At 37.5% G+C, this 15,404-nt stretch overlaps 1 protein-coding gene across 26 annotated transcripts in view; it reads right to left on the bottom strand.

The window, feature by feature from the left end:
• nrxn1 (neurexin 1) overlaps positions 1-15,404 on the bottom strand; it is a 258,531-nt gene that overhangs the window by 153,100 nt on the left and 90,027 nt on the right. For all 26 annotated transcript variants that reach the window (XM_023327268.1, XM_023327262.1, XM_023327252.1 and 23 more), the window contains 3 exons: positions 14,558-14,719; positions 7,590-8,031; positions 1,346-1,729 (listed from right to left, as the gene is read on the bottom strand). In XM_023327268.1, coding sequence (XP_023183036.1) covers positions 1,346-1,729; positions 7,590-8,031; positions 14,558-14,719 — 988 coding nt within the window. The remainder of the gene's footprint in view (positions 1-1,345; positions 1,730-7,589; positions 8,032-14,557; positions 14,720-15,404) is intronic.

A 15,404-nucleotide genomic window follows, 5' to 3' on the forward strand; every position in this document is an offset into this window, starting at 1 on the left:
GGCTTTTGAAATTCAAGATGAACTTAAAACATTAGCCTGTTTAATAATAAGCTACTTATGTATTGTCAATATTCACTACACAATTGCTACTTGTTGCCTTTAAAATTACCTTGATTCTTGGAATAGATGCAACAAAGTTTTGAAAACATTTAAGGTTTTGAAGACGGTTCATATATGAAGATAGCATCAGCTGCTGGAGCTTTTGGCTAGACTTCGAGATTAGAAACCCCCCTTTCCATCACATTCCAAGATGCTCTACTGGCATGATGGGATCCAGTGACTGTGGAGGCCATAGGAGTCCAGTGAATTCATTGTGATACTCACAAAACCAGTTTGAGATAATAATAGTTTTGTGATATGGTGCATTATCCTACTCAAAGTAGCCATTAGAAAATGAGTACAATTAGGTCATAAAGAATAGTAAAAACTTGTCCCTCATCAGTCTCTACAATACATGACAGGGCAGATGCATAATTTGTCAAATTTAAACCTTACCACCTGAAAGTTGAACAATTAATTGAGACTAATTGCACCATGCAAGGTGCAATTCCCATATCTGTTGTTCAATCTCCATGAGCCTGGGTGAATTATAGCCTCACTTTGCCATTCCTAGTGGCACCTGGTGTGATCTTCAGTCACTGTAGTCCATATGTTTCAGGGTTCAACGTATTTTGCTTTCAGATGTGAAGGCACCTTGGTTTAAACAAATGGTTATTTGAACAGTTACTGCCAATCTATCATCGCTAGCCATTCTTCATGTTAACTGTTGTGTTCAGAAAATACAACAGATACTGCATGTTTCAGATGTGGTCCTCATGGACAGTTTTGGCAAATTGTGAAATTGTGAATGAAAAAACCTCAGTGGATCATTGGTTTCTGAAATAATAAGATCAGCTGCAATGCATTTCCTATTTCTTCATTCTGATGCATGATTTCAACTTGAACAAGTTATTTTCAGCACATGAAGATTCCTAAATGTACTCAACTGCTGTTATATATTTGTCTGCCTTTCTGATTGTATTTGTAGCTATAAAATAATTATCAGTGCTTTTCTCTTCCTTTTGTGGTTTTGTGTACATGAATAATCATTTATTGTCAAGTGAAAATCTGGTTCTGAGAATTTCCCCTGCAGTCACATTTATGACATACAGAAATACAAATGTTTTTGCAGGTGAATAAAACTGAATAGTTGCGATTTTATCTCAAGATATGTCCCATTAGGTTTTCATGCTTTGCAATACCAAAGAATTCACAACCAAAGAATACACTTGTCAGTTATATGGATAAAGACCATCTCAACTGAGGATTCCAAAGTTATAAAGGTTACGAGAAAGAAAACTCCTACCTCTTTCACAGGAGCGTCCCAAGTACCCAGTTCCAGAGCAGTCGCAGACATAGCGGTTCCAGCCCTCTCTGCAGACCCCATTGTTTTGGCAGGGGTTGCTCAAGCACTGCTTAGGAGGCTCTTTAGAGCATGAGGGTTTGACCCCAGCAGCCTTCTGGATCTCTGCAAGACGTCGCACATCCTTACTCTGTCCATCGATAAATAAATCTCGAATGCAGCCCACATAGCCATAGTTGAGCAATGCTGTCCACACCTCAGTGGGGAACACGAGGCCCATCTTGTTCTCTGGCAGACCCCCAAGGTACAGATTGTCATCCAAGTCCAAGATCTCACTTTCTCCAGGGGCTGTGTAAGCAGTACGAAGGGTATTGATAGAGATAGTACCTAAAAAGAAAGCAATAAAAAGATACAGTTGTATGAATAAAACCTGTTATACAAGGCTATGTATCAGATTATAACATATATTAATGTCTTTAGAAGCAAAAAAAGCAGTTTGCTCAAGATGCAAACTTACAAGGAATGCCTGTTTCAACCCAGTTTAATGAAGAAATTAGCTTAATTAGGGTTATATATCTGTACAGGGTCAGGATTGTCTTCATTTAGAATGACGGATGACTGTTGATAAAAGTTATTAATCACAGGCCGCTGGTCAATTAGAAATCTAATCCGGGATCCCTGAGAGTATCCTCTCCATTTTCCTTGGATTTCCCCTAATAAATCTTCTTTATCTATAAAGCAGTGGTCATAAAAAGAAAAGTAAGGAAAAGAAAAATCATCACCCTCTTTATCATTGCAGACGTCCTCTACCACCACCCTGTCCAAAAAAGTGGGGGTGGGGGACAACATCGTAACCATCTTTTTGAACTTGATTAACAGACTGCAGGCTGAGGTTTTTTCACCCTGTCTGTGCCTCTCCAACACATAAACCTGCAGTGGGAGTTTGTGTGTTTCTTGGCCATGATTTATCACTCTCATTCAGGTTTAATTCTCGATCTGGAGCACCGTAAACAACAGCGGACATGACTGGACTGTAAAGCTTCAAAAAGGGAAGGCCTTACTGTGGGACTCAGACCGAGTGATTAATTTGTATATGGATCTGTCACTCTGAGCGTAGGACCCATTGTGGACTTTAATTAATGGTGGCTGCCTCGTCTGCCCGCATCCACATCGAGTAATCCATACACTGTGCTGCCGAAGATCAGCACAAGTATTGGTAGAGAAAAAAGTAGGCTAAGGATGCTCGAAACTACAACTGCCATAAAGTTATAATTTACATTTTGAGTGGCGGAGGCATGCCTTGGCAGATATGAAAGAGCTATTAGCAGACTGCTTCGGGCTAAATGGCAAGACTCCAGTGTGTGTGATAGGACCACAGCTTCAGATGACTTTTCAAGTCAAACTGCTTATGCTTGGAAACAAGCCCTGAGCCACACATACATTTTCAATACAGCTAGTTGACATAATTAAAAATAATAATTAGACATTAACATGGGCTTTTCACACTTCATTACAATTGTTAGCATGTTTGTCTGTATAAATCACAATTATGTAATTAATGCATTTCATTTATTTTTGTTCTTTTGTCATTGCAATGTTTTTCAAAAATGTTATCCAACAGAAATTAAGCTCTTTAGAAATAAAATATATGCTAATAATCTTGATTATGCATGCACTTTATAGTCAAGGTGATTCAGCCTACTTCGAAAAATGCATGAGAGAGAGACAGCTAAATACCTAGTGCACAATGATTAACCTGGTGCACAGTAACATGTTCCAGCTCTCTTCTCAGGGTCTTGGCCCCAGGCATCTGTTCCAAGCACTTTCCTGCCATCACCCACTGCCCCTGCTCTCTCCAGCACCAGCTGTTGAGACTTCTAAGCTCTGCACACTTGGCATGGGCCACCCGTCATGCAGCCAGAACAGCTCCCTTCAGGTTACAGCTAACGAGCTCACTACATCAAACTCATTAGTGAGAAAACTTTTCCCAGACTGCAGGTGCCCAGCTGAAGAATAAACATCACTACGATCAGGATGAATTGTGACATGAGTGTCTGCACTCTCAGTTTTGACATATCTCACCCTGTGGAAATCGGAAGTGATTTGGATGATTGGTCTGTGAATAATACATGTACAAAGTAAATACTGAAGGGGTCATTATCAAGCTAATAGTCCCTTATCATAATTGGGCCATACCTATACTTACTGTAAGTCTCACAATCACTTACATTCATAGGCAGCAAGCTAAGAAATTGTGTTCTTAGAATATACTGTTCTAAACTGATCTTGACTTAAGCTGATGCAAGTGGAAGATGGATGCCATCATCACTGAGGCCTCAGACTGGTCTGTTCACTTGTCATAGTCCTCCAAGGTATTGTGTAAACATAGTCAAACTATGTTATGTCTGAAGCCACACTAGAATCCTATGGAGACATGAGCCAGTGTCTGGCATGAACCATGGGAAGCGCAACACATATATAAAGACTGAAGGACAGAAAGCGTTTCTGATATTAGCAGCCAAAATGGGTATATCTATTTGAGCAAATCTATTAATGGACGTAAAAGAGTAATATGTGATTAATATGGTGACTTAATGACAAACACATACAGAAATAATATGGCTGCAAAAGTAGCTGTGCACTTAGTTCAGGACTTTAACTGGACCATTTTAAGATATGGATATGCTTAGATCTAAACTAGGTGTGTCCAGTTCCACTCATCCAGGCATGCTGCCCTACTGATCAAAGATGTGACCTTACTTCAACAAAGCTGATTCCAATGTCAAAATTACACTCTTAGCTTGGCACCTGCCTCTGCTCAAGAATCACTCATGCTATTTAAGTGTGCTCAATCAGTACAATATCTGAATCTGAACATGTAGGACACTGCTGGAGACTGACTTTGTAAACTATGGATCTTAACAATGGTTACAGGATAATAAGGCTACTGTTGGAAAATAAACTTCTGCCCCAGTTTCATATCTTCAGTTTTTCTTTCAGAATTCCTCTGTATTGAGCAACATTCATCCTTCAATGGTCTCTGACTAGTTTCTCTGACTACTGATTAGGTGAGTTATGGCAACCGGTTGCACCTGATTATATTAAGGACACGTTTCTATTTCTCTCTATATATATCTCACTCTCACATTCTTGGCTAGCCCGCAAGGAGCACTTTATTACCAAACTGTATCACAGGGGTCCAAAAGACAGCTCAGATCCCTCTCATACCTTCTGCATCAGCAGACTGGCTGAACTTGGCATGAGATCCTGTAACCCCACTCGCACATCCCCAAAACATGTTAGACAGGGGATTACTGCAATCCAGTTAGGGCGGTACAGCCAAGTCTCCCTGATGTGATTGGATTCTCAGCGGGAAAAGAAGCCAGTAAGGTGGCTGTGAGGATGAAGAAAGTGTTGACTACATTTCTGCTTGCTCTGTATCTGTTCCTTTACTCTTTGTGGGCATGTTTCAGTTTGAAGCAGTGGTGTGTCTGTGTGTCCTCAGTTGAATCTCTATGTAAGGTCCCCAGTGAGAAACCCCAAGTACTTCCAGCCAAGAAGCCCTTACTTAAAAGCACAGGGTCTTGTAGAATTACTAATGCAATGAGGTTAGAGTATGACTTTAAAAAGCAGACGTGTATGTGCCATCTTCCCATTGGAAGAACCCAGTAAATCAAATTAGGAAGAGATCATTATTTGTAAAAGTCACAGTTGCTGGAAATGTTGCTCACAAAGGAATAAGGTGTGAATACTTGTTTCAGGTAGTGTATGCTTGGTAGTGTGTATTGATAAAATACAGTACATAGATGACAAGCTTTATGCATTGTGCTTTCAAGAGACTTAAATAATAATAAATTATTTTCTTAAGTTTTAAAATGATCTATGTACAGTCAAATATCAAAAAGTACATGATAGGGACACTGCAGTATAAAGGATGGCTAGCCCTTACGAATAAGAGTAAGGACAGGGAATTTATTAAGTTTTACATGTGACTTTCAAAGGATGGCAAATATTTTATATACCGGCTAGGATAGGCCTTTCTGTCTGAAGGAGTGGGAGTTATGTTACTGTTATGCTATGAAATTGTTGTGTTGTTTTTGTTGTGACGGCATTACTGGATTTAGGAAGGTTCTTGAATGTGATAATCTGTGGCCTCTTGACATGTTGGTCATCAGAAAATGTGAAGGAGAAGTTCATGGTAAAGCTACTACCTAATAGTGGCCACATCAGGCTGGCAGTACTCCAAGTTGTCACACTTTGTACCATTTTGGAACCATGGCTACTAAGCAGATTAGATTTCCACCACTGCTCTGGCTGCAACAAGAAACATTTTAACAAGCAATTAAAATTAAGAATTTATGGATAAAAAAAGCAGACGTCTATTTGCCGGTTTGGTTCCCATTGGATGAAGCCAATAAATCACATTAGGAAGAGATCATTCTCAATTTGAATGAGCTTCTATAGTCCACTGGGAGTATGGAGTATGTATGTGCATACACCTCCAAATTGCAAATACATCCCAGAGTAGATGTAATACCTCTGATGGCAGCACTATGATGATTTTAAAAAAGCAGAAGTGGGAGAAGTATGTGGCGAGTACTAATATCACAGTAGGCTCATGCTCACCTTCATAGTGAAATGAGGTTTTTGGTCTTACTTTAACACATTCTTGGACAGGTTGGAGTGTGTGGGCAGTCTTAATCTGATGTAAAACTGATATTTCTACCTAATTTAGCCATTATGTTTGTATGCTTTGGATTTATGTCTCTATTGCAAAAAGTATTTTTATGTCCCCTTTACACTCTATGGTATGAACACGTTGCTACCAGACTTGAAGGGAAGAAGAACAGTTACTCTGAAATGTCATTAGTGTACAGCTCAGCACTGTGCAGCAACTGTCTTAGTCCTGGGAGAGACCACCTCCTGTTTCCATGGAAACTTAGGCAGAGTAGACAGAGAGAGCGGTGAGTAAAGAGAACTTGACGAGAGGGCTTGAGGTTGTGTGTGGATGTGTTAGAGTAAGTGGGGGTGAGTAAGTATGTGTGGTTGGATGATAGGAGGGTACTATACAGATAATGAACACAATCTAATTTAGCAAGACATTGTTTCTTATAGTTTGGTCTACCGTAACTAAATGTTGGAGATTTATGTTTTCAGCAAAGTCAGTTTTCTCTATCCTGTAAAATGAAAAAAGAAAACACTTAGTGACTACTTTTAATAACATGCAAAAAAATCAGAGTTGAATATATATTTAATTTTCAGAAAAATATAGATGCTTAATTTGACTAACACATATATTAATGTTAAATAAAAGATGATCATGATTTTGACTGTTTGAAAGCTCAATTTATAACTGCAACCAAATATTGCTTTGGGGGATAATGAAACAGTTTAATCTAATTTCCACCTCTTGAGATGGAGTGGAAAACATGGTCAAAGGGCATATCTAATTTGCAGCATGACATTGCTAGACCCTGGCTTTAAGCTCACACTAACAAATTGCTGTTTCAATAAGCAACTCAACATAGATTAGAGTGAGGTAGCCACAGTCTTAGAGGACATGTTGGGCAAAAAGTTATTCTGCTTCAAACTCATGCCTGGGATCTCAGCATTGATTGACTGAAGTTGAATTACTGATCTCAAAACTATGCATTTCAGATATATTGAAAAGAATATAATAAGCTTTCAGTGAAAACTTAAGACAATGAAAGATGATGCATATTTTTCTTTTTTTGCTAAAAATAATACAAAGCTAATCCACAAGTAGCGCTTTGTGCCAGGTAAAAAAAAAAAAATCAAAAAGTGAACAACTGAGCTTTCGCTCAACGTATCAAATGAACTCAAAAGCAACTCAAAAGGTTGCTCAATCAGGATATTTTCCCCCTCAAATGTAATTGAAGATCAGGTATTTGCCAATATTAAGAGCTGAATTATAATGAATAAAGATGTTTAAAGACAAATCTAATTCAGACTAGTGTTCCAGTTGAGCTTTCCACAGCTCTGACCTAAAGCAGCTGTCTGGGGGTATTACAGAAGTTTACTAAGATTTATGGAAAGTTCTTTCACAGAGGAATACATCACTTAGTGCCTTCTACATGTTTAAGTTTACAAGTTAAATTTTGTATAATTTTAGATGTCCAATTAGCAATATTGAATAATTTACAGGTTTTCCCCACCAATATTTTTTGTCTAATTTGAAATTTCTTTACATACAGACTATACATCCTTTAAAGGTCTTGAAAATTACCTGATCTTCCATCTCGCTGGAAGTCCACATGGTACCATTCACCATCATTGACTTTTTTATTGACTGCTTTGGTCTTTGTGGTTCCAGAGCCCATATCTAACAGCAAGTACAGATGGCCGTCCAGCATCTCAATGGCGAAGAAGTCCACTTTAAGAGTTTGGGGTGTCTTGGAGTCCTTTGGTTGTTGTTTGGACTTGCCATGACTGAAAAGTAGAAGGCCGTTGGGTTCGGTGGTGCGGAAGTCAAAGGAGATGGACCCAGTCTTTTTGGCGTTCCATTTGTTGAGAATAATATACGACTCGGGTGTCTCAAATGTGATGGGGTCCAGAGTGGCTACATTCTCACACTTAAAGGCCACAGTGCCATGGATTTTCATCTTGGGGTCATCCTGCTTAGCCAGCCTAGACAACTCGAGCCTCACATCGTTGTTTTTATAAACAACCTGAAGAGGAGAAGGAGAGAATAAAATAAAATAATTTTTCACAGTCATAAATGATATACAGTACAGCCTTGCAAAATGCAACAGTATGCAATAACTAATCAGCAGTTATCCATGTTGAATCCCTGATGACAGGTGATATTTGCCCCCAAAATTGGTCAGGTTTGTCAAACTGTATCTATAACTAAGGAGCTTTGCCTACATAGAACCAAATGTGTCACACTTCTCCATACTTTCTATGACTTCACAACAAGTGCACAGTGTATGCTGACTGGCAGGAGGGAAAAAAGCAATACATCTATTTTGATTTTTACTACCGGAAAAACAAGTGAAGTTCTCAGTTTACAAAGCAACTTTGATAATGGTTTAGAGGGGAAATGTAGGTAAAATATCTTTAGAGTGCATGTGAGAATTGCGAGGAAAGGGATAAATCTAAACTACAGTCTTGTTCACAGGTCTTGTGTAAAATGGTGATTAAAGCCCTGGTTGGAGCTGTAATTATAAAAAAAGAAGTGGGCAGATGATGGATATGCCTTTCAAAAAATGAGTGCATGAGCTTACTCATCCACTCTGCAGCACTCAGTATGTTGCACTCAATTTAGAAAATTGATTAGGTGAAGATTTCTACAGATTTTAATTCTGCAAACTCTATACAGTATTTGTTTCAGGTAATGCTCTCAAACAATATGACCCAGACCAGGTGTAGCATCAGTGGGACATGTCTCATGAAGTTCTTTTGTATGAAAAAATTAGAATGGAATTGTGACCACTAGCTGTTGTAGAAAGAGGGTAGGAACTCAATGTCATTCATTTTTAATGCCAGCTTTAACCTATTTAGGGTTACTGGGATCATTTTAAAATGTAATTTTACTAAGTGTAAATAACTCTAAGGTGTACATATTGATTATGTCACTTGTAAATGAAGTTTTAAACACATTGTAACAATGTTGGGTGTTATAATTATGCAATACTCTGTACAAGGCTAAATCTTTAAATCCCAATAAAATACATTGACAATTGTGGCTGTAATGTGACAAAATATAAAAAAATGTTTTGTGGTTGTGAATACATTTGCAAGACATTGCATGTATTAGTAGTTACATTGGCTTATGAATGTGATCTTTTATTTTATTTTTAACAAGTTTAGAATGTGAGGTTAAATCTCTCAGGAAGTTATTTTGTAAATGTCAGTGATTGTTTCTGAATAAAATAACTGCTGCTATCCATCAGAACATTATACTGTGAACTAAGTAGGTAACCACAGTGTGTTTAGTTACACACTCAGTGGCACATTAATGTAATTGGCAACAGTCTTGAAATAAATAAATAAAATAAAACACACAGCCACCACCTCGTAATTATCCAATTTCCATGTCTGCTGCAATTATGCAGCTGCCATTGCAGGAATCTGTGTAGTTATGAGTAATATCCATATGAGACACTAATTAACATTTAGACAAATGTCAAAATGATTAATTAAAACATCAATGTGGTTTTCCTCTTTTCACCTCAAAGAAATAGACACAGAAGCTTAAATGTGTGTCAAATCAGTTTGCAAATCAAACATTCGGAGGAGTAGACATTTATTGTGGAGGAAACAAAACTAATGAAACTATAGAAGGAGAAAAAAACACTAACACATTCCTTTTTTTGCAAAAGATATGAACTACAAACTAAAAGAGAATTTGTATTACATCTACATTTGGGTCAAATCAGATAAACCTTACTTTAAAGAAAAAAAAAATAGCCTTGCTATTGTATTTCTTGGTATGGAAAAGCTTCACATGAAATTGAGGACACATCCAATGGGAGTACATTGGAATACTTGGAGATGTTTATTACCATCTCATATATACTCTGCTTAACATTTAAGGAAGATGTAGTTTGAAACTGTGGATCAGAATTATTTAAGATCATGCTTGGATTTACAGAAAAGCTAAGAGACTCACTGTTGTGGAGTGCTGAACTGCATGAAAACTAGCAAATTGATAATGTAAAGTCTTTATTCTCACATATGTACCCTTATTTCTTATTTTGTACATCTCAGTGTGTTCTTGACTTGAATGGATTTTTTTTTACAATTAAATAAAAGTAAATAGAAATAGAAAGGTCATCTTACCAGAACATCATATCTAAAGAAAGAATGTAGAAAGGAGTAAAGGGATAAAGGATAATATCTCAGCCAGCTAGACTGGAGTCCCTGAGACAAAGTTGGAACAGATAAACCCAATAAACCCAAATCAATTTTTTAAAGTTAAGACAAAGGGCATCTTTCAAAGTTAAAGAAGCTTTGGTCAGAGCTATGCTTTGCTCTGCACCAGTAGTGCTGCACTAATTTGTCATCAAACCACAGTTGTGACAACTGAGCTATTACTGCACCACCGTTTGTTTTGCCATCAGAACTAACAGGGAAGGCATAGCAGCTCAGGCTAGAATCTGCACACAAACACTGCAACAAAGTCCCATGGGGACACACCATCAATCAGGGAGTAGAGCACATGCTGGTAAACTGCTTCTCATATGCCATTACAACATACTCAGAGGCTGACCTGTGATGGGGCACCTGTGTAATTCCACACTATCAGCTGAGATGAAGCTTACCAGTGTAGTAAAATGGCAAGGAATATATCAGTCAATTACCTACAAGCTGCATTACAGTTTCATGAAATATTTGCATACTATTTTGTATGTATTCCAGATAAACAGGTTAACTGTTTGATCTAATTGGAGAAAAAAATAAATGTATTGCTTTATAAACTTAATTTTTATTTCCTTTTGTAATGTGACATTTTTAAGGAACATGGCTGCTTTAAAGCAGCACAGTCATTATAAATAACAGTCTTCTCTAGTCCTCAAACCTTTACCTTATAGAAGATGTAGAAGGCATACGAGAGTTTGAGAGCCAGCTTAGTTGCTTCACTGCCTCATAAATAAAGGAGCTACAGATACAGCTGGGTGGGAGATTCAGGTACTTTAAAATTAGAAATGAGCACAGTGAGTCCTTTCTAATAGCTGCTAATCCACTAATCATTTTATACACCCTGTAATGAGCTCTCATTTCCTCTCTCACTTTTATGACTCTGGCACCATAAAACACAAGTTAACTTATAACAATGCATTTTTTGACAAAGGACAAACCAGCAGATGATTTTGAATTAATTGTTCTGTCAAATTATACTCAAGATTCCACTGTCCACCAGAACTTGCCTGACATTTGATTGTAAACTTTGAAGTTGCTGTGAACAGATCTCAGATAACCTCATCAAAAACATCACTGAGATCGAGACTGCTTTTCTGCGAAAACCCAAACGTCACTCCTTATCAGCATCCTCAATTTTGTGCAGAGTTGATAGTCTCTTTACTTCATGTGGTAAACAAGAACCCCATGAAAGTGAGGGAACCTGGGACATAATCCTATGTTTCCAGGATCTCTTCTAGAGATGCTGTGGGAACAGGACTTGACATTCTGGTAAACTCTACAAACTGAACATCGAAAGCAAAATCACCAGACTGCTTCACACTTTTCTGCCACAAGCTGTTGAGATGCTGTTCTGCTGTTAAGATTGTGCATTTTATAAGTTGCATGTTTTTTAAACAAATTCTGCATTCTTTTAGGTATTTATTTAAGATTATGTTGTTTTTTTCACACCCGCATGTTACATATCCCAGAGAAAAAATGTCTTGTTTTGCTGTATGCTATTGAGTATATTGTTAACTGTATTTAATTTTATTGTCTTCATGATTTGAGTTACTAACTAGTAAATAGTCACAATACCCTGGAGATATATCATTCTCAATTTAGTTCTTATTACAGTTCCATTTATGCTCATCAGATACCTTTATAAGTCACATCTTGTACCAGACTGGACCCCTTTTCACCTTCAAAATGGCCCTAATTCGTCATGCCATGGATTCATAGACTTGCCACTGTAGTCCTCTGTTTCAGAGTTTGTTGTCTTGTGTCTCCTGGATGGTAGTCTGTATACTTTTACCTATAAGTAGTGGTTATATGAGCTTCCATTTCCATTTTATCATTTTGAACCAGTTAGCCCTTTCTCCTCTGACTAGGGCACATCTTTATCCGCACAACCTCAACCTGCAGGATATTTTCTCTTCTCTGAAATGGCCGAATGCAAATATCCCAGTCCATTTTCTGAAATACCAAGACCTGGTTGTCAGGCATCAACAACCACATCACGTTCAAAGCCACTTAAAACCCTTTTTTTTTCTTATTCTAATGCTCATTTCAAACTTCATGAACTTGCCCTCACCATAGCTAGATAAATAAATGCACTGAGCTACTGCCCTGTAATTGGCTTATTTGCTATTTGTGTCAACAAGCAATTGGACAGGTTTGCCTGTTCTAGCGGCTACTCAGTGCAATTTATTTTTGTATGTAATGTCTTCAAAATGCTTGTCAATTTATTGACCGGCTCTTGTGCTGCAGTCTTATTCGGTTGTAATGATTATGATAAAATGCACAGATTTAAAACGCAAAATTGAATCACTGATGCAAAAGCAGAAATTTGGTTTACCCTTCTTCTCATTTATAGTTGCGTGCTACATGTAAAAGATTGTGAGCAGTTCAGTATAAGCATTAGAGTTAAAGGAGAAATTTGCTAGGTTTCTTATAATGACCACACCCAAGATGTCCTCAGGGTTATGAACTAGATTAGATAGCTGTGAACACATCTTTTGAAAGAAAATACATTAGCCAGCCTCTTTATCAGATATATTTGTTCAATTAATTGTTAGCACAAATAACAAATCAGATCCAAAATTATGCACTTAGGCATTAGATCTGGTTGAGACAACATGCAAAAGTAGTTAATAGTTCACAGCTGACATATACTGGTAGATTTTAATGCAAAACCCACTTTCACGTTTACAAGGAGTGACTTAAAAAACAGAAAAAATCCAGTTGGCAGAACTTTTGCTCATTAAAATGGTTTGCTGATGTCACAGGTCAAAGAAGAATGGGCAGACTGTTTCAAAATGACTGAAAACTGTAATTAAAATGTCCACTTGTTAAAAACCAATACATGCAGAATCTCTGAAAGCAAAAGTCAAAGCAGAAGCAGATGCACTACAGCAGCAGAAAACCAGACTAGGTTCAATGAGTTCAATTTCAGCTGTAAAATGCATATGATTGGTTGTACATTTGGCACAAACATGCTGGGGTTATCAACTTTTATAAAAATATATATGTTTTATGTATTTGTTAAAATCATCATTATGTTGCGACAGCATAATATAAGAGCTCATTTGTGAAAAAAATGAGCTCCAGATAAACAGTTTTCCTGCAATGGTAAATCGTTTCTCCGACATTAGGAGATTTAGCATTGCATACCTGAGGATGGCAGCCTTCCTGCTGCCTCTTACTGATTGTGCATTTCTTTAAACAGCAATGGTAGCAATGGGAGGAGGTGGAAGAGCTCAGTCTTGAAGTAATTTGTCTCATTTTTGAGACAAATTACCCGTCTCATATTATAGAATTTCAACAAATATGTAAAAAACTATTTTCTTAAAAATAAAAGTCACATATCCCAGCTTTAAAGACAAGAACAATTCTGCCTTTTATCAATATTTCACACTGATGTAATGACGTGGGGTTTGATTCTTGGGACATTTTTAGTGCTTTAATATTATTTGAGTATTATGAACACAATGAACTCATCTTCTGATAGCTACTTCCAGCAGGTTAATGTGTATCATGTAACACAACTCAAAGCATTTTAAACAGATTTCTTAAACACTGAACTTCAATGACCTCAGTCTAATTCAGTAGCACAGCAGAGTTGCATCATCGATAGCTAACATATCTGTAACAACTGCTTGAAGCTACCATGTCAATGTAGAGCAAAATCTGAGTAGAATCTTGACCATGACATAAGGCTGTTCTAAAATTGGGTTCAACCTGGTAAATGCAAGGAGTTGCATTTACCAGGTTGTAAATGCAACCTGGTAAATGTTGCATTTACAACATTTACCAGGTTGTAAATGTTGTTTATATTTGCAGTATTTGTGTCACATTTCTAGCACTTGGAAGGCAAATTTCAGTTGACACTAAATAAAACTCAGATAGAACAAGTCCGAATGAAGATAGGGTCTCAGTCGGTTGTTCTGAGCTCATATCCAAATAGAGGTGAGAGCTGCCCAACTGCTCATGAAAATTCAACTCCCTCATCTCTGGATCACCGTTTCTCTTTGATGTGCACCTGACGGACCCACTGGAGAACGGAGCTGAATTCCACTTTAAGACAGAGCTCAGTGCATGTCTGTAAGTTGGTACTTTTTGTGTTTAAAACATTGAATGTGCACAGAAGAAACGGAATCTGCAAAAAAATGATCATAAAAAGTTTGCATCAAACTATATGAGAGAAAGAGATGCCAACTAAAAGACAGTGTTCAGAAAGAGGCAGGGTCAGTGTGTGGGTGTAAAGAGCCGGTTCTGGTGTCCTGAGGTGAAGCCAGCTGTACATCCCATACACCCACCAGTCTTAAGAGTTCACAGAGAAGCGGTGTTTACCTCCTTGAGGCAACCCATGAAGTTGTTGCTAACTGGAGATCCAGGAAGGTCTGCTGTACTCGGGCTTCCTCCAACATAGAAAAAGTCGTCTGAGCCTAGCATGGTATAGTCTTCCTGGGTGTATCCTGTTGTGGTCAGAATCCCGTCTACGGATATGGTTACCTACACAACAAAGCACAGGGAAAGGACACGCTATAGGGAGCCAGCCTAGATTATGCATTGTTATTCCCTTTTTTTCGTTTGTCAATGACATATTTCCCATTTTTATATTCCCAAACCCATTTTCATGTCTGTTTAAATGTCGTTTTTTCTTGTTTTCTTATTATTTTGTCCAGTTTGATTATTTGTAACCAAAACTGTTTTGGTTATATAGTTAGTAAACTACCCATACTACAGTGTTAGTATTGACTTTAATGCAACTTAAAAATACTTTAGCAGACACAAAAATGGTGTTAGTAAAGTGCTATCTAGGTTAGTTCAACTGTTATTTTAAATTAGTACATTTAGTACTTACATAAATTAGATCATAACGTGCTACTATGTTAGAAAGGGAGTACATGCAATCACCTTTTTAGAGTAGGAAAAAGGTTGGGGCATTAAAAACATGCATGTATTTGTCTTTTCTTTTTGTTTACAAGTAATCAAAAAGAAATGATTCCCAAATGCTTTATTTGGATACTGAATCATAATGTCTTATGCTTGCCACAGTGTCACTCACATGCAAAAGCTCGTGGAAAAAGTTTATGAGCACTGCCAAATCACAAAACGAAATAATAAAGCACCAGAGAAGAAATGACAAACACAGCTCAAGTGTTACATTCATGTTGGCAAATGTGCAGTTTGACAT

The sequence above is a fragment of the Xiphophorus maculatus genome, chromosome 22 (assembly GCF_002775205.1).
Source record: "Xiphophorus maculatus strain JP 163 A chromosome 22, X_maculatus-5.0-male, whole genome shotgun sequence".
NCBI classification, from domain to species: Eukaryota; Metazoa; Chordata; class Actinopteri; order Cyprinodontiformes; family Poeciliidae; genus Xiphophorus; species Xiphophorus maculatus.